The sequence below is a fragment of the Rana temporaria genome, chromosome 13, assembly GCF_905171775.1.
Source record: "Rana temporaria chromosome 13, aRanTem1.1, whole genome shotgun sequence".
NCBI lineage: Eukaryota > Metazoa > Chordata > Amphibia > Anura > Ranidae > Rana > Rana temporaria.
Genome location: NC_053501.1, coordinates 96,906,103 through 96,926,762, shown reverse-complemented (window position 1 = coordinate 96,926,762; position 20,660 = coordinate 96,906,103). Strand labels below are relative to the sequence as shown.

The 20,660-nt window shown below is 46.4% G+C and overlaps 1 protein-coding gene across 5 annotated transcripts in view; it reads right to left on the bottom strand.

Moving 5' to 3' along the window:
* The window catches only part of ARHGEF11 (Rho guanine nucleotide exchange factor 11), a 302,232-nt gene that overhangs the window by 109,863 nt on the left and 171,709 nt on the right, over positions 1-20,660 (bottom strand). For all 5 annotated transcript variants that reach the window (XM_040332151.1, XM_040332146.1, XM_040332148.1 and 2 more), the window contains 6 exons: positions 18,467-18,568; positions 15,331-15,429; positions 12,792-12,834; positions 9,671-9,767; positions 5,064-5,186; positions 523-546 (listed from right to left, as the gene is read on the bottom strand). In XM_040332151.1, coding sequence (XP_040188085.1) covers positions 523-546; positions 5,064-5,186; positions 9,671-9,767; positions 12,792-12,834; positions 15,331-15,429; positions 18,467-18,568 — 488 coding nt within the window. The remainder of the gene's footprint in view (positions 1-522; positions 547-5,063; positions 5,187-9,670; positions 9,768-12,791; positions 12,835-15,330; positions 15,430-18,466; positions 18,569-20,660) is intronic.

Sequence of the window (20,660 nt, the reverse complement as noted above, 5' to 3'; positions counted from 1 at the left end):
TCCCAAATTTTTGTTGTCGGAAATTCCGACAGAAAATGTCCGATGGAGCCTACACACGGTCGGAATTTCCGACAACAAGCTCCCATCGAACATTTGTTGTCGGAAATTCTGATTGTGTGTATGCGGCATAAGGGTTCTTCCAGAGTTTGATAAGGGTTGCTTGAGTAACTTGTGCCTCTCACCACTGACATCAATACTCATATTAGCCATCTGATAGGGGGTATTTTTCTTACGGACCATCTTGCCAATGTACAATGAGCTTTACATTATTATTGGCAGGGGTTCCCTGAAATGTATTTCAAGCGTTCCCCCATTTTAAAAATGTTGAGAAAGGCCGCTATATGGTGTAGCCACTTGATGTTTTATTGTGGTAAAATTTATAATGTGAAACTAAATACTAAGTTACTCAGTTTTAACAAAATGTGTTATTTACTAGATCAAAAACAACAGATCAGCCAAATTTTCCGGTATATTGACTTCCTACCAATTCAAAAATCAATAATCCCACAAGTATCAACATACCTTCGCTCCTCTTCATACTTTGACCTGAAAAGAAAAATAATGAATTAATGTATGAAACTGTGAATTTAAACAACAGTGAATGGAAGGAGGTTAATGGAGAGAAATGGGAGGACAGAGATGGAAAAATAGCTAGCAAAATAAATAGATAATCCAGAAGTACAGCTTAATTCCGGAGAGGGTGTCCCTTTACTTTTAAGGAGGGGTGGGCTCCCTCCAGGCACACTGTCCTTAAAGAGGGGGTTCACCCTATAAAAAAAAAAAATTTCTAGCATTAAATTAAGCATAGTAGCGCGAGCTACAGTATGCCTTTATTTATTTTTTTGCCCCGTACTCACTGTTTAACCACTTCTCTACTTTGGGTGTTTTTCAGATTTGGTGTTTACAAGACTAAAACAGTTTTTTTTGCTAGAAAATTACTTAAAACCCACAAACATTATATATTTTTTTTTCTAATACCCTAGAGAATAAAATGGCGATCATTGCAATACTTTTTGTCACACCATATTTGCGCAGCGGTCCTACAAGCGCAATTTTTTTATATATTGTGAAAGATAATGTTACGCCAAGTAAAATGGTACCCAACATGTCACGCTTACAAATTGCGCCCGCTCGTGGCATGGAGTCAAACTTTTACCCTTAAAAATCTCGATAGGCGACGTTTAAAAAATTCTATAGGTTGCATTTTTTGAGTTACAGAGTAGGCCTAGGGCTATAATTATTGCTCTCGCTCTAACGATCGCGGCGATACCTCACTTGTGTCGTTTGAACACCGTTTTCATATGCGGGCGCTACTCACGTATGCGTTCGCTTCTGCGCACGAGCTCGTCGGGACGGGGCGCTTTAAAAAATGTTTTTTTTTTTTCTTATTTATTTTTATTTATTTTATTATTTTTTACACTGGGAAAAAAAAAAAATTATCACTTTTATTCCTATTACAAGGAATGTAAACATCCCTTGTAATAGAAAAAAGCATGACAGGTCCTCTTAAATATGAGATCTGGGGTCAAAAAGACCTCAGATCTTATATTTAGACTAAAATGCAAAAAAAAAATAAAAAATTTCTTTAAGAGGCTGGGCGGGACTGACGTTTTGACGTCACTTCCGCCCAGCCGAGCTATGGGGACAGGCGAAGGAGATTTTTCCTTCAGTCTCGTCCCCGCTCAGCTGCCGAATGGTCCCGATCCCCTCCGCCGCTACCGACGGCTCTGGTAGGCAGCGGAGGGCGCGGGAGAGCGGCGGGAGGGGGGGGCCCTCTCCAGCCGCCGATAACGGCGATCTCGCGGCGAATCCGCCGCGGAGACCGCCGTTATCGTTACCAGAACCGCTGACAGTAAAGATAGATACCTCGGTTGTGGCAGCAGCTGCTGCCGTTTCCGAGATATGTATCTTTAAAGTTAGGCCGTATATAGTCGTACAGCGGTCTGGAAGTGGTTAATCCTATAGTGAAGATTCCGACTCCCCGCGGGGAATGGGCGTTCCTATCCAGAGGGAAGATGATTGACGGCCGGCTCTGGCGCGTCACGCTTCTCCGGAAATAGCCGAAATAGGACTTGGCTCTTCACGGCGCCTGCGCATAGTCTGTGCGCAGGCACCGTATAGCGCCGTGAAGAGCCGAGACCTACTCCGGCTATCTTCGGGGAGCGTGACGTGCCAGAGCTGGCCGTCAATCATCTTCCCTCTGGATAGGAACGCCCATTTCCCGCGGGGAGTTGGAATCTTCACTATAGGATTAAACAGTGAGTACGGGGCAAAAAAATAAAATACAGGCATACTGTAGCTCGCGCTACTATGCTTAATTTAATGCTATAATGTTGTTATTGAGGGTGAACCACCGCTTTAATCTACCCAACTAGTATACCTGTGCTCCAATTTGGGAGACTCTCAAAATTACTGAGCAATGCTGGCCAAACACGGGTCGAATTTCAAAAGAACTTTCTTTCAAAAAACAGAAAAGTTGTGCGTTTTGTGATCCGATGGCGCCACCATTGATTTCGAAATTCGACCGACCAAACCTTCAATTTCACCTCATGTTCCTACAGAAAATAATTTTCGTGTCTGGAAACCTTTTCTTTCCGGGAATTTTCTTTTCTTTCTGGGAATCTTCTTTTCTTGCACATGCTCATTTCTTTTTCGATTGCATTTCTCGCACGATTCTCCTATCATTGACTGGAAAATCTTTTGTTTTTTTCAAAAAATATCCAACATGTTGGATTATTAAAATTCGATAGCCGCACGAAAATCGGCTGTTGCTGCAGCCCACTAATGGTGTGAAATACCATGTATGGCCAGCATTAGGAGTGCAATAAACTGTGGTACCTTGACATGGCCACTGCATCTAAGGCCCCGTACAGACGAAGGGATGTCCGATGGAAACGGTCCGCTGGACCGTTTCCATCGGACATTTCTCCTCCGGATTTAGATCCGATGGCTGTACACACCATCGGATCAAAATCGGCGCGGAAAACATCCGTGGTGACGTATCCGCGATGACGCGGCGAAGTGCGCGACGCTGGAAGGTAAATACTTCCACGCATGTGTCGAATCATTCCGACGCATGCGAGGGATGGGGATCGGACGGACTTATCCGGTGAGTCTGTACAGACGACCGGATAAGTCCGACGGACAGGATTCCGGCGGATAGATTTTGTAGCATGCTACAAAATTTTTATCCGCTGGAAATCCGTCGGCTGGATTTTTATCCGCTGGAAAATGTCCGCTCGGGCCTACACATGACCGGATCTATCTGCTGGAACTGATCCGCGGATAAATCCCAGCGGATAGATCCGGTCGTGTGTACGGGGCCTTACACATATGTTTGCAAATGCTTCCAATTAAATGCCTTCTTTTTAACGTGAACTGTTGGAGAGGGTCAATTTGGTTTTGTTGCAGGCTAGCTGAAATTTTGTTCGTTTTTGATTCGGGAGAGCAACGTGCTTCCAAAAAATGGGAGGGTGCATTGATCCGTCCAGTCACGTGATGGTGCAAGAGAGGACAGGGCTGCATATGATACAAGAAGGCAAATGGGAAGACAAACTGAAAGTGGAAGGAGTGAGGTCCTTCAGCACTGAACTACAATTTTGTAGAAAAATGCCCTTCTCTTACATGAGATCACAGGAACTTGTAAACTCAAGACTAATATAACAGGACTGAATGTACCATGTGTCTAGGAGCAAGGGTCTCCAAACTGTGGCCCTTTGCTTGCCTTTATCACCAAAGATGGAGAAACTAGGAACTAATTCTCCAACTGACACCAGTTATGGGGCACTATTCCTCCCACTGACACCAATGGTGAAATGTTTTACTCCCACTGAACACTGAGTTTATGACATTGTCTGCTCCCACTGATGGGGCATTTTCTACTCCTACTGGTTCATTTGAACCAAAAAAAGCCACTTGGATGAGTGGTGAAATGTCTTTAACATTAAAGCACTACAGTCCATTGGAATGTGCCCAATTACTATCAGTCTTGCCATGAGCTGGCTTGATGAGAACGTACAATGTGGGGGGTGGAACAGAAAGTAGTGTTAAGACACAGACTGAAAAACATGGAGAGGAGCAAAGTCTTCCAGTGCCAGACAGCATTTCTGAAAAGGTTATTAGTTTACCAACATAACCAAAACTTAGGGCCAAATCCACAAAAGGGATACGACGGCGTAATTGCTGTTACGCCGTCGTATCCCTGTTCCTAACTATGGAACTGATCCACAGAATCAGTTTTCCATAGTTAGGCAGAAGATCCGGCATGTGTAAGGGACTTACACTGCCGGATCTTAGGATGCAGTACCGCATCCGCCGCTGGGGGCATTTTGTGTCGAAATGCCGCCTCGGGTATGCAAATTAGCACTTACGGAGATCCACAAAGCTTTTCAGCTTCGTTTTTTCTCCGTAAGTTTTAGTTTGCATACGCAAAATTAGGGCTGCTTTTACATGGTGTAAAGTTAGTACACCATGTAAAAGCAGACCTTTCTGTCCAGCGACGCGATTTTTTTAAAATTTTGAATTTTTTTTTCCCGCCGTATCTTTTTTTTTTTCCCGACGCAACTTTATTGACCCGTCGCAATCCACAAAGCTCGGCGTAACGTAATTTCTCGCTATGCACGTCGGGAAAATGACGTCACGAGCATGCGCAGTACGGCCGGCGCGGGAGCGTGCCTAATTTAAATGGGAATCGCCCCCATTTGAATAGGAACGCCTTGCGACGGCGGAATTTAAGTTACACATCCCAAAATTTCTAGGTAAGTGCTTTGTGGATCGGGCACTTAGGTAGAAATTTTAAGGCAGTGTAACTTAAATGGAAAAAAATTAAGTTAGGCACGATCTTTGTGGATTTGGCCCCTAGTAACCAAGTTCAGGGCTCTGAAGGAAAGGATAGTATTATGATGCAAGGAATAAAATGGGAAACATAGATGGTGGAAAGGGCGCAATCCCCCAGCAGAAGTCCCATTGGTAAAATGCACTTCTATGGGGAACTAAGATCACACATCAACTTCTAACAAAAGATGAAAGTGTATTTTGTGACTTCCTACTAGATGAAAACTCACAGGATTTCCCTCAGATGTTCCATCTGCTTGAGGGCAACATCATGCTCTCTATGCGGGTCTGAATCAAGGTCAAGGAGGTCATTCTCTCCGTACAGACTACCAAGGCCCATTGTTCGCTTTGACCTGGAAGAAGACAGGATGAAAATATCTAGTTAGCTATCAAAGGACATGTAAAATAATGCGCATACTCCTGTTCCAGAGCCTGTAGTTCACAATACTATACAGCACTGCCCTACTCTCCACCTGTTATCTGGGCTACTACCTCACTATACAGACAACAGAAAAACACCTAGTGATCAAAGCACGATAAAACCCATCAGGATTTTAATAGGCAGACCAGGTAATTGAGTAAAATAGTAAACTGTATTACATTTCGACATTCAGTAAAATGCAATGGAAATGGAACAGGGTAACATTATAAAACATAGCAGGATACAGTACACCCAAAAAAACGCATCGGTATTGAGACAAGCTGCCCTTCAGAGAATTGGTGGGCTAGCATATGTGCATACTGGCAGTGAAACCGGACGCGTTTCGGACCTAATGTAGTCCTTCAGAGGTTTATGTCATTTGGGTCATGAAAGTTCTATAATGTAGATACACAGGGCCAGATTCTCAAAGGGCTTACGACGGCGCAACGCAATGTACGCCGTCGTAAGTCCTAATCTGGGCCGTCGTATCTTAGAATCAGTTACGCATAGATATCCATTAGATCCGACAGGCGTAAGGCTCTTACGCTGTCGGATCTTAAATGCAATTTATTTTTTTGCCGCTAGGTGTCGCCTCCGTCGTTTTCCCCGTCGAGTATGCAAATTAGCAAAATACGCGAATTCCCGAACGTACGTGCAGTCGACGCAGTGAAGTTACGACGTTTACGTTAGATTTGCGCCACGTAAAGTTGCCCCTGCTATATGAGAGGCAACCAATGTTAAGTATGGCCGTCGTTCCCGCGTCAAAATTTTAAAATTCGCATTGTTTGCGTAAATCGTCCGTGAATGGGGCTGGACACCATTTTCGTTCACGTCGAAACCAATGACGTCCTTGCGACGTCATTTAGCGCAATGCACGTCGGGAAATTTTAGGGACGGCGCATGCGCATTACGTCCGGCGCGGGAACGCGCTTAATTTAAATGCTATACGCCCCCTACCCGCCTAATTTTAATTAGGCGGGCTTGCGCCGGGTGATTTACGCTACGCCGCCGCAACCTTACAGGCAAGTGCTTTGTGAATAAAGCACTTGCCTGTAAAACTTGCGGCGGCGTAACGTAAATGACATACGTTACGCCGCCGCAGTTTTACGCCCATCTACGAGAATCTGGGCCATAGTATATTAGTAACATAGTACTCAGTATATAAATATACAGTGGAACCTCAGATTACGGGCATAATCCGCTCCAGGAGAATGCTCGTAATCCAAAGTACTCGCATATCAAAGCGAGTTTCCCCATTGAAGTCAATGTACACAAAAATAATTTGTTCCGCGTTGACTTCAATGGCATGCAATACCGCATGCGGCCAGAGGTGGGGGGGGTGCCGAAGAGCTTGGAAACGGCCGGAAAGGCCCGAGGACACCTCGGCTGACCTTGAAAAGACTCAGTTCCCGAGGTTTGCCAAGGTCAGCCGAGCTGTCCTCGGGCCTTTCCGTGCATTTCCGAACAGCGCCGATGGGCTGCGAGTGACGCCGTTCGACTCAGGCGCCCCCCGACCTCAGGCCGAACGCGGTACTGCACACCGCTTTGGCCTGAATCGTGCTCGTTTTTGGAAAACAAAACTCGCAAACCGAGTTACGATTTTTAAAAATACAGTGCTTGTATTGCGAAAGGCTCGTTAACCGCGTTACTCGCAATACGGGGTTCCACTGTATCAAAAAAGAAGATGCGCGTGCCCGCTGTATGGCAGGGGACCCGATGCACGTGGCCAGCAGGTGCGATTACGTGCACGTGCTGTCAGAGGAGGGAGCCCTATCGTTTCTTCCTACGAAGTAGGAAAACCAATAGGGCTTCTCTCCTAGTCACTCGCATCCCCACACAGTTAGAACATGCAGAGGGAACACATATTTAGCCTCTTGATCGCCCCCCTAGTTTTAACCCCTTCCCTGCCAGTGACATTTACACAGTAATCAATACATTTTTATAGCACTGATCGCTGCATAAATGTCAATGGTCCAAAAAAATTGTCAAAAGTCTCTGATCTGTCCGTCGCATTGTCGGAGTACCGCTAAAAATCGCAGATCACCACCATTACTAGTAAAAAAAAGCCATAAAAATGCCAAAAATCTTTCCCATAGTTTGCAGACGCTATAAAACTTTTTTGCGCAAACCAATCAATATATGCTTATTGCGATTTTCTTACCAAAAATATGTAGAAGAATATATATTGTTCTAAACTGAGAAAAAAAATTGTTTTTTAGAAAAAAGGTTGGGGAAATTTATTATAGCAAAAAGTTAAAAATATAGTTGTTGGGGCAGATCCACAGAGCGATTACGCCGGTGTATCTACTGATACGCCGGCGTACTTTCAAATTTCCCACGTTGTATCTTTAGTTTGAATCCTCAAACCAATATACGACGGCATCTGGGTTAGATCCGACAGGTGTACGTCTTCGTACGCCTTCGGATCTAAGATGCAATACTTCGGCGTCCGCTGGGTGGCGTTCACGTCGTTTTCCGCGTCGGGTATGCAAATTAGCTATTTCCGACGATCCACGAACATACGCGCGGCCGTCGCATTCTCTTACGTCATCTCTAGTCGGCTTTTTCCGGCGTATAGTTAAAGCTGCTATTTTGCGGCGTATAGTTAGACTTTGCGTAAGTCGTCCGTGAATCGGGATGGACGTAATTCACGTCTAAGTTAAAAAAAAATGACGTCGTTGCGACGTCATTTAGCGCAATGCACGGCGGGAAATTTAGAAATGGAGCATGTGCAGTTCATTTGGCGCGGGGACGCGATTCATTTAAATGAAACACGCCCCCTAATCGCCGATTTGAATTCCGCCGCCAGAGATACACTACGCCGCCGTAACTTACGGCGCAAATTCTTTCTGGTTTCGAAGCAACAAAAAGTAAGTTACAGCGGCGTATACGCTGCGCCGGTGCAGATCTCTGTGGATCTGCCCCGTTGTTTTTATCAAAATGTTCACCTTTTTTGTTTATAGTGCAAAAAATAAAAACCGCAAAGGTGATCAAATACCACTAAAGGAAAGCTCCATTTGTGGGGAAAAAAGGACGCAAATTCAATTTGGGTACAGTGTCGCACGACCACACAATTGTCAGTTAAAGCATCGCAGTGCAAAATTGTAAAAAGTGCTCTGGTCAGGAAGGGGGCTGAAGTGGTTAAAAGACTTTTGACAGCATAGTGTAATATCTGCATAATGATGAATCCCACTATGAAAGTCTGAACTCGATCTTCTCTAAACCCGTCCACTTCATCTATCATCTTGCATGGAAGACATTTCCACTGCAAGCCTAATTTCTGCAAAATACACAAAAAAACTACAGTGGTGAACCAAAAAAACGAATTTTTTATGTATACAGTGGAACCTTGGATTACGAGCAGAATCCGTTCCAGGAGAATGCTCGCAATCCAAGGTACTCGCATATCAAAGCGAGTTTCCCCATTGAAGTCAAAGAAAACAAAAATAATTTGTTCCGCATTGACTTCAATGGCATGCATAACCGCATGCGGCCAGAGGCGGGGGGCGCCAGAGACCATCGGAAATGGCTGGAAAGGCCCCAGGACAGTTCGGCTGACCTTGGCAAACCTCGGAAAGACTTTGTTCACGAGCCTTCCCAAGGTTTGCCGAGGTCAGCCGAACTGTCCTTGGGCCTTTCCGGCCGATTCCGAACGCTGCCAATCAGCACCATTCGGCTCCGGCGCCCCCCCCCCACCTCAGGCCAAACACGGTATTGCACCCGCTTTGGCCTGAATCCTGCTCGTTTTGCGAGACAACACGAGTTAGGATATTAGAAAAAACAGTGCTCGTATTGCGAAACACTTGTTAACCGCCAGGCCCGTCACTACAGGACAGGCAAAACAAACAATTGCTTGGGGCCCCGAGCTGGCCTGGGGCCCCCAACTTCCCCTTCCCAGGCTGTAGCGTGGCCAAGCTCCTCTTCCTTTCTCCTGTCTGTTCCCGGCCGGACTGACAGGAAGTGCACACTGAGTGCTCACTTCTTTCAGTCCGGCCAGGAACACAGGAAACTGAATCTTCTGTGCCGCGCGGTACCCGGCCCGGGCACTATCTGATTGGGAACTGGGGACCCATAATGATAGAACACCGCACTGACAGGAGGAAGAGGAGCTCGGCCATGCTACAGCGGCAGCCTACAGGGAAGAAGGGGAGGTGATAATAGAAAAACATAGGGACTAGGGAGGGGGGAGGAGTAAGAACATGGGTGTAAAAAATTAGTATAGCGCTAACGTAGGCTTTGCGTGCAGGGGGGGTGCTTGGGGGCCCCCATTTTGCTTGGGGCCCCCAAATTCATTCAAACGGCCCTGTTAACCGCGTTACTCGCAATCCGAGGTGCCACTGTATATAGAAATATACCGAGTAGAAGATGGTTTGTTTAGTCTTTCATTTCAATATCGAAAGCAAAGGAGGAGATTACCTATAATCTTGTATCTGCTCCTGGATCTCTGGTATCATGGCTTCCTGGGCATCACTCAATGCACTACGAATGTCTTCAGCGCACACTAAACGGGAATCTATTAAAACCAAACATTTCAAATCAAAGTTTTGGAAGACACCAAATAAATTAGCAGCAAATCAAAGTTTTCTTATTGCGTGACCGCTGCACGAGAGTCAAATGAAAAGTCCACAGGGGCAAATGCAGGAGAAAAAAAATAGATCTTTGTAAAATTAGGAGGTAGGTCCCTCTTGTGCAGCAATTCTGCTATAAAAATACAAATTACATTAAATTAAAAATTCAGACAAGTTCTGCATCTGAGTTTTTGGTTTGTAAGGCTGGATAGCTTGCTTGGTGTCCTACCGACTTCCTTTCTCAGCATGGGGTTGGCCGTGACTAAGAAGACTAGAGCCAAAGTAGACAGATGCCAATAACAAACCAGAACATACAAACTACAAGCAGACAGCATTCCAAATGGAAACGGAATTCAGAGCCCAAGCATTGAACAAATGAACTAAACACCATGCTGCCCCATATGTTGGGAAGTATTGGAAAATGGATCAGTGCTACAGCTCTACTAGTTTACAGAAATGTAGCCCTGGCATATGTTCGTTTTCACTGAAGCGCAACGACCACCTTTCGTTGAAGGATATGTAAAACCTAATAATGAACTTCTCTAAAGCCCCATACACAGAGGCGGGGGGCACCGGAGAGCATCGGAAATGGCCGGAAAGGGCCGAGGACAGTTCGGCTGACCTTGGCAAACCTCGGAAAGGTTTCGTTCACGAGCCTTTTCAAGGTTTGCCGAGGTCAGCCGAACTGTCCTCGGGCCTTTCCGGTCGCTTCCGAACGCTGCCAATCAGCGCAATTCGGCTCCGGCGCCCCCCCCCCCACTTCAGGCCAAACACGGTACTGCACCCGCTTTGGCCTGAATCCTGCTCGTTGTAATGAACTTCTCTAATGCCCCGTACACACGGTCGGACTTCTGACCGGCCAAAATCACATCGGAGTTCCATCTGAATTTCCAATGAAAAAAGTCCGATGGGGCTACACACGGTCGGAATTTCCGATGGAAAAATCCGTCTGACTTTTTTCATCGGAAATTCCAATCGTGTGTACGGGGCATTAGTTGCTTCCTTTTGGTCTTCTAAATACAGTAAAATCTTAGGGCCAGATTCAGAGACATCTGCGGCGGCGTAACGTATCGCATTTACGTTACACCGCCAAAAGTTTTACGGGGAAGTGCTTGATTCACAAAGCACTTGCCTGTAAAGTTGCGGCGGCGTAGCGTAAATCCCTCCGGCGCAAGCCCGCGTAATTCAAATGATCGGGTAGGGGGCGTAGATCATTTAAACTAGGCGCGTTCCCGCGCCGAACGTACTGCGCATGCTCCGTTTTGAAATTTCCCGCCGTGCTTTGCGCAAAATGACGTCGCACCGACTTCATTTTTTGAACGTAGACGTGAGTTACGTCCTTTCCTATTCACGGACAACTTACGCAAAAAAATAAAAAATTTAATTCGACGCGGGAACGACGGCCATACTTTAACATGGCACGTCTATCTATACGCCACGAAATAGCAGCTTTAACTATACCCCGGGAAAAGCCGACTAGCGATGACGTAAGAGAATGCGACAGCCGCGTGTACCTTCGTGAATCGCCGGAAAAAGCAAATTAGCATACCCGACGCGGAAAACGACGCAAACTCCACCCAGCGGGCGCCAAAGTATTACACCTACGATCCGAAGGCTCACAAAGCCGTACGCCTGTCCGATCGAAGCCAAAAGCCGTAGTATCTTGGTTTGAGGATTCAAACTAAAGATACGACGCGGCAAATTTGAAAGTACGCCGGAGTATCAGTAGATACTCCGGCGTACTTCTTCTGTGAATCTGGCCCTTAATATATAAGTAGCGTCATGTCACAACTTTGTACAAAAGATGAGAAAGGCGCATCTAAATGTAGCAAAATGGTAACATTTAACCACTTAAGGACCGCTGCACGACGATATACGTTGACAAAATGGCACGGCTGGGCACATAGGCGTACATGTACGTCCCCTTTAAAAACCCAGCCGTTGGTGGCGAGCGTGGGACCGAGGGACCCGCGAACGCGATCGCCGCCGAGGTCCCGCGATGGGGTCACAGGAGCTGAAGAACGGGGAGAGGTGAGTGTAAACAAACCTTCCCCGTTCTTCTCTGTGGCTTGTCACTGATCGTCTGTTCCCTGTTATAGGGAACGACGATCAGTGACATCACACGTTCAGCCACGCACCCCTACAGTAAGAATCACTCCCTTAGGGCACACTTAACACTTTAGCGCCACCTAGTGGTTAACCCCTTTACTGCTAGTGTCATTTTCACAGAAACCAGTGCATTTTTATAGCACTTTTCGCTGTGAAAATGACAATGGTCCCAAAAAATTTGTCAAAAGTGTCCGATGTGTCCGCCATAATCATGAAAAAAAAATTGCTGATCCACGCCATTAGTAGTAAAAAAAAAAAATTATTAATAAAAATGCCATAAAACTATACCCTATTTTGTAAACGCTATAAATTTTGCGCAAACCAATCGATAAACGCTTATTGCGATTTTTTAACAAAAAATAGGTAGAAGAATACGTATCAGCCTAAACTGAGGGAAAAAATGTATTTTTATATATTTTTTGGGGATATTTATTGCAGCAAAAAGTAAATTTTTTTCAAAATTGTCACTCTATTTTTGTTTATAGCGCAAAAAATAAAAACCGCAGAGGTGATCAAATACCACCAAAAGAAAGTTTTATTTGTGGGAAAAAAAGGACGCCTATTTTTTGTCTTAGTCCGGGCCTCGTGTATAATATTATTGGATGTAATAACATTAACTGCTCAAGCCCCGAAGAAGGGGGAAACATGCTCAATGTATGTGATGCTCTCAAACCAAACATTTCTAAAAGACTTTAAGGGGTTATAAACTTTTGCACCAAGTGCTCCTCAATACTCATCCCAGAGTATTTCTAAAATGGGCTGGAATTGCTAGAATACAAAGCAGACATAAGAAATACGTGTAATAAAGTATTTCCACCCATTATAAATATATTTAAAGTAAAGATTGATCATTTACTTACCAATTTCATTCAGCAGCTGTTCAGGAATTTTGACCCTCAGAGGCTGAAAAAGGAGACAAAATAGTTGACAAGATCTGAAGGCAACAGTTGATAGATACAGCCTAGATATAGACATATAGCCAGATTCTGGTATAGTTACGACGGCGTATCAGTAGATACGCCATCGTAACTCCGAATCCGCGCCGTTGTATATTTAAGCGTATGCTCAAACTGAGATACGCTTAAATGTTGCTAAGATACGACCGGCGCAAGTCTCCTACGCCGTCGTATCTTAGCTGCATATTTACGCTGGCCGCTAGGGGCGTTTACGCTGCTTTACGCCTTGAATATGTAAATCAGCAAGATACGCCTATTCACGAACGTACGCACGGCCGTCGCAGTAAAGATACGCCGTTTACGTAAGGCCCCGTACACACGACCGAACATGTTTGCTGAAACTGGTCAGCGGACCAGTTTCAGCAGACATGTTCGGTCGTGTGTACAGCCGAGCGGACAGGATTCCAGCGTACATTTGCCCGCCAGACCGTTTTCAAACGGGCAAATGTTTCTAAACTTGCTTAGAAACATGCCCGCTGGAATCCTGTCCGTCGGACATGTTCGGTCGTCTGTACAGACTTACCGTACATGTCCGAGCGGCCGCCATCCCTCGCATGCGTCGAATGACTTCGACGCATGCGTGGAAGCATTGAACTGCCAGGGCCGCGTCATCGTCGCGGCGACGGCGCGGCCTCATTGCCGCGTATCGTGTATGCGCGGATTTCTGTATGATGGTGTGTACAGCCATCATACAGAAATCTCTGGGTGGGCATGTTTGGGCGTAGGTTATGTTTACGTCGAAAGCAATGACTATTTGCGACGTGATTTGGAGCATGCACACTGGGATACGTCCACGGACGGCGCATGCGCCGTTCATTCAAAGCGTCAATTACGTGAAGTCACGAATAATTTCCATAAAACACACCCACCTCTTACACATTAGGCTTACGCCGGCCAATTTACGCTACGCCGCCGCAATTTACGGAGCAAGTGTGAATACTGCACTTGCCTCTCTAACTTACGGCGGGGTAACGTAAATAACATACGCTACGCCCGCATAAAGTTAAGCCGCCCTACCTGAATCTGGCTAATAATGTAGACAAAGACTCACCCAAGCTCTACCACACAATTGTAAAGTGAGCTGAAAAACCGATGCTCAGGCTTGTTGTGTTCCATGAATATCAAAACAGCAAGAAACGCCACACTAACCGCAGTGCTACATCTATACCCCTAACGCGTTTCGGCCTGAGCCTTCCTCATAGTATACAGGTTTACAGTTGTTTTTTTGCTATTTAGGTATAGACATACACAGCATTATGGTATATGAAAGCAAAGAAACTAAATAGGCAAGCATATGACAATCCACCTGCACCGGGGTGGAAGGGCAGCCATAGTATTTTGAATACTTTTTTAACTGCTTAAGGACCGCTGCACGACTAAATACGTTGGCAGAATGGCATGGCTGGGCATATGGATGTACAGGTACGTCCCCTTTAAGAAGCCCAACCCTGGGTCGCGAGCATGCCGCCGGCGGCGGCGCACTCAAGACCCGGTCCTGTGCTCCATTACCGCGGGACCCGCGGACCCGATCGCCGCCAGTGTCCCGCGATCGGGTCACAGAGCTGAAGAACGGGGAGAGGTAAGTGTAAACAAACCTCTCCCTGTGCTTCCTAGTGAGCCTGTCACTGATCGTTTGTTCCCTGTCATAGGGAACGACGATCAGTGACGTCACATGCTCACCACTGACACCCTCGGGTAACTACAGTGAAACCGAGTAACGTGGTTAACGAGTGTTTCGCAATACGAGCATTTTTTTTTTTTTAAATCCTGATTTATGAGTGTTGTCTCGCGAAACGAGCAGGATTCAAGCCACAGCGGTGTGCAATACTGCATTTGGCCAGAGGTGCGGGGGCGCCGGAGCCAAAAAGCCGATCGGAGCCATTCGTAAATACTGCGTTCTCGAGCCTTTCCAAGGTTTTCTGAGTTTAGCCAAGCTGTCCCCAAGGCTCTCTGGCGCCCCCCACCGTGGCCACATGTGGTATTGCACGCCATAGAAGTCAATGCAGAACAAATTATTTTCGTTTCCATTGACTTCTTTGGAGAAACTCACTTTGGTATGCGAGCGCTTTGGATTACGAGCGTTCTCATGGAACGGATTATGCCCGTAATCTGAGGTTCCACTGTATATAATTTGACCAACTAGCATGCCAACCAGAAATATCAGGTTTGGATGGAGTCAGCCTTTATGACAGGGATATGCAATTAGCGGACCTCCAGCTGTTGCAAAACTACAAGTCCCATCATGCCTCAGCCTCTGGGTTCATGCTTGTGGCTGTCAGAGTCTTGCAATGCCTCATGGGAATTGTAGTTCTGCAACAGCTGGAGGTCCGCTAATTGCATATCCCTGCTTTATGACCTGCAGCTTGCCCAACAGGCCAGGAAAAGGTGTCCCCTGCTGATTGTCTATGACAGAAGGATGGTAGGGGCTGTTACAATAACTTACAGCATTTTTATCCAAGAAGGTGATCCAAATCTCTTTGCCCAATGCAAAGGCGTCTCTGGCATTCTGCTGCTGGCACACCTCCGCACACAGGTAGAAGAGCTGTCAGGATAGAATACAGAGAGTATGCATTAGTAGGAGCAGCAATGCAAAAAAACGTGCAAAAAAACTATTTCAAACGAGGCCCCATCATAGAGGACCCGTCATCTACATGCAACTGTGCTTTTTATGGAGATCAGCCCCCCTTTGATATAGTGATATTCTTGTCCTTTAATTATTCACATAAAGCAACAGGCACCACAGGCCAAGTTTTCTGGTGTGCTAATACAGAACCCCTTTCTTCCTTTTTGGTGGCACCGTCCACCAATTCACTACCAGCACCCAACACAAACTGCGATCGAGCCTGTAATGCACGCAACCGACGCAGTACAACTTTTCTGCTTTAAGTAGATTCTGGAAACATGGTAATTTTTAAAAGGTCAGTCTGCCCAAAACTGTTAACCGCTTGCCGACCGCCGCACAATCGTATACGTCGGCAGAATGGCACGGACAGGCAAATGGGCGTACATGTCGATCCCTTAAAATTTGCCGCCGTGTGGTTGCGCACGCGCAACCCTGCCGCTAGGTCCGTGATCGTGTCCGTGGGACCCATGGACTCGATGTCCGCCAGTGTCCTGCGATCAAGTCACGGAGCTGAAGAACAGGGGGATGTCAGTGTAAACACAACGGGCCAGATTCTCATAGAATCCGCGGCGGCGTAGAGCAAGCCATTTACACCACGCCGCCGCAATTTACTGGAGCAAGTGCCGTATTCTCAAAGCACTTGCTCCGTAATTTGCGGTGGCGTAGTGTAAATGGGCCGGCGTAAGGCCGCGTAATTCAAAGGGGGCGGCTTGTATTTAAATTAAGCGCGCCCCCGCGCCGATCGAACTGCGCATGCGCCGGCCGTAAAAATAGCCCAGTGCGCATGCTTCAGCTCACGACGGAAAACGTCAATTAAGTCGACGTGAGCGTCATTTATGTCAAGCCCTATTCGTGAACAATGGAAAAAGACGACGCTGTCCCGACGCCATACTTAACATGGCATACGACGGACCTTCGTAAACTTACCCCTCATGTAGCAGGGGTAAGTTTACGCTTAGGGAAACGACGTAAACGACGACGAGGCGGCGCAAAAACGTTCGGGAATCGGCGTATCAGGCTCATTTGCATAGACAAATGAGAAATCGTCGTAAACGCCATCTAGCGGCCAGCGTGGAATTACATCTGAGATCCGACGGTGTAAGTGACTTACGCCAGTCGGATCTACGCCGTATCAATGCGTAAATGATTCTAAGAATCACTCGCCTAGATACCCGGGCTCAGAAACTCTGGAGATACACCGTCGTATCGCTTTTGAGAATCTGGCCCAACATCTCCCCGTTCTTCCTAGTAACATGTCACTGATCGTCTGTTCCCTCTCATCGGGAACAGCGATCAGTGACATGTCACTCGTAGCCACGCCCCCTACAGTTAGAATCACTCCCTAAGACACACTTAACCCCTTCTTAGCCCTCTAGCGGTTAACCCCTTCACTACCAGTCACATTTACACAGTAATCAGTGCATTTTTATAGCACTGTATAAATGTGAATGGTCCCAAAATAGCGCCAAAAGTGTCCGCCATAATGTCGCAGTCACGATAAAAATCGCTGATCGCCACCATTACTAATAAAAAAAAATATTAATAAAAATGCCATAAAACTATCCCCTATTTTGTAAACGCTATAAATTTTGCGCAAACCAATCGTTAAACGCTTATTGTGATTTTTTTCACCAAAAATATGTGCAAGAATACGTATCGGCCTAAACTGAGGGAAAAAAAATGTTTTTTTATATATTTTTTGGGGATATTTATTATAGCAAAAAGTAAAAAATATAGATTTTTTTTCAAAATTGTCGCTCTATTTTTGTTTATAGCGCAAAAAATAAAAACCGCAGAGGTGATCAAATACCACCAAAAGAAAGCTCTTTTTGTGGGGAAAAAAAGGACGACTGGGTCGCGAGCCCGTGACCCAGTCCGAAGCTCCTTGGCCACGGTCGCGGGACGCGCGGACCCGATCACCACCGGTGTCCCGCGATCGGTCACAAGAACGGGGAGAGGTGAGTGTAAACACACCTTCCCCGTTCTTCACAGTGGCAATGTCACTGATCGTCTGTTCCCTGATATAGGGAAAGGCGATCAGTGACGTCACACGTCCAGCCCCGCCCCCCTACAGTCAGAAACACATATGAGGTCACACATAACCCCTACAGCGCCCCCTAGTGGTTAACTCCTAAACTGCAATTGTAATTTTCACAGTAAACAATGCATTTTTATAGCAATTTTTGCTGTGAAAATGACAATGGTCAAAATTGTCCGATGTGTCCGCCATAATGCCGCAGTCACGAAAAAAATCGCTGATCGCCGCCATTGCTAATAAAAAAAAATTAAAATGCCATAGAACTATTACCTATTTTGTAAACGCTATAAATTTTGCGCAAACCAATCGTTAAACACTTATTGCGTTTTTTTTTACCAAAAATATGTAGAAGAATACGTATCGGCCTAAACTGAGAAAAAAAAATGTTATATATATTTTTTGGGGGTATTTATTATAGCAAAAAATATAGATTTTTTTTCAAAATTTACGCTCTATTTTTGTTTATAGCGCAAAAAATAAAAACCGCAAAGGTGATCAAATACCACCAAAAGAAAGCTCTATTTGTGGAAAAAAAGGACGCCAATTTTGTTTGGGAGCCACGTCGCACGACCGCGCAATTGTCAGTTAAAGCGACGCAGTGCCGAATCGCAAAAACTGGCCAGGTCCTTTACCTGCGTAATGGTCCGGGTCTTAAGTGGTTAAACAATTTCCCATCAGCATGCTGCAGCTGCTACTCATGAGATTGGAGATCCTCATCTTACCCTGGATCTCACCCAAAGGCCTTCAACCTTGCCCAGCACTGTAGGCAGAAGCCAGGGTGTAAGATGGGGGGGTTAAAATAAAAAATGATAGGCGGACCCCCAAAAGTTGTATGAGAAGAACCTCGCCTACCCAGCATATCAAATTGTGTGCATATGTCATTACTTCAAATGTAAAAAATGGTCACAAAGGGGCTACCAGTGGATTAGGGTCAGCTTCAGCTTGAGAGAAGATATATCTCATAAACACCCCCATATGGGCTGGCCGAGCTTTCAGCTTCTCCAGATCTAGACTGTCATACTGCAAGAAAAAAAAAAGAGAAACATTACTATCCACAGAGAGAATTATTGGAGAGGAGGTCCGAGAAAATGTTTTTTTAATAAATGGACACTTACCTGTCCTGCTGTCCCTCGATGTCGGCAGTAGGGTTCCCCGCATGAAGCCGAAAGGCTACACTGCCGCCCAGGCCCGGATTTCCCACAAGGCCACTGAGGCCAGGCCTTGGGGCGGCAGGGCGCCAAGGGGCGGCAGTGGCATGGAGTCCCCCGACGTACAGTAACATACAGTTAAGGGCGGTCAGTTATGGGGGAATCCGCTCGCTCGTTAACAAGTGATTGCGGCGATGTCGCCGAAATCACTTGTAAAATGTGTGCTCCCGTCCGTCCTCCCCTCCCCCCCCCCCCCCCCCCACCCCACATATCTCTCTTTGCTGGCTCTGTCTTCGGGACTCCCCCCGGCCACCGAGTCTGTCTCCTGTCCCTGCTGCCGATGTACACAGTGAGAGGGGAGAGCTGTGCTCTTTCCATCTCAGCTGTGACAGGAGTTCTAGCACAGTGCTAGGACTCCTGTTTTGGAGGTGACAGGGTCAATAAAGAGAACATGTCAAGTGAAAAAAATTGATAAAAAAAAAAAAAAAAAAAAAGAAGAAGAAATAATAATAATTAAATTAATAAAATAAAAATGTAAAGAATAAGTAAAAATAATAAGGAAAATAATAAGAAAATTATACAAAAATTAATAAAAAATATTTGAACTAACCGTGCTGCCCATTCTCCGTTGATTTGGGGGGGGGGGGGTTCGGTTGGCGGGGAGGGGGTGCATTGCGGAACCTGGCCTTGGGGCAGCAGGGAGAGCAAATCCGGCCCTGCTGCCGTCGCCATTGCATGTAAGGGAACCCGGCAGTGTGGCCTTTCGGCTTCAAGCCTGGAACCCTACTGCGCATACGCGACGCCCCACTCCTCTCTCATATTAGCCCGGCGTCCAGGGGAGGAGGAAGGAGCACCACGGTGACGTCACTGCCGCGTCACGGCCACAGCCGGACTCCCAGAAGTGGCAATTGTGGCACCGGAGGGGGGTAGGAATCCGATGAGCGGAAGTTTCACTTTAGTGTGGAGCTCCGCTTTAAGATTTAAATTAAAGTATGATAGCTCAGTTGGGTGGCCAATTAGTTGTACCGAGGTATGTACTTCATATCAAAAGAAGGGGTTGATTTACTAAAACTGCAGTGAGTGTAAAATCTGGTGCAGCTCTGCTTAGAAACCAATCAGCTTCCAGGGTTTTTTCCCCAAAGCCACACTGATTCGGACGGTGCCATTGCCGGCAATAGGCTCCAATTTGGCACGGGATTTGATTTGTCCGCTTTGCCAAGCAGAGTGGACACAGACACAGCCCGCTGTTCTCTACGGGGCAGTCGGATGGAAACGGACTGCATGACTGTTTCCATCCGACTGTCAACCAATCCGATGGCCAGATAGCAGGATTTCACGGGTGTCTATCAAAGTGCCCGGACAAGGGGGAGGGGCTGTATGTGACGGCGCGTGGCGTGGAACCCACAGCTATTGAAATGAAAGCGGTTATGTTCCCGGCGCTCTAATCAACCAGGTGGCAGTGGTGGCTCTCCTCATTCTTCTGCACTATACAACCACACACCCAAAACGGGTGGCACCAAGGGCAGGGGGCGGAGCCCATGGTGCTCGCCCGCCCCATTTTCGGCTCCATTATCAGCCTTTTTGCTCTTTCGGGAAATAGCCGAAAAGGCCATTTTCGGACGATATGTTTTGGCTACCGAAATTTCGGTGCATCCCTGAAAAATATTGGGGCAGATCCACAAAAGAATTACGCCGGCGTATCTATTGATACGCCGCGGAATTTTAAAGTTCCCGCGTCGTATCTTTGTTTTGTATCCACAAAACAAGATACGACTGCATCTGGGATTGATCCGACAGGCGTACGTCTTAGTACGCTGTCGGATCTTAGGTGCATTTTTTCGGCGGCCGCTCGGTGGCGTTTCCGTCGAATTCCGCGTTGAGTATGCAAATTAGCTAGTTACGGCGATCTACGAATGTACGTCCGGCGCATTTTTTTACGTCGTTTGCGTTCGGCTTTTTCCGGC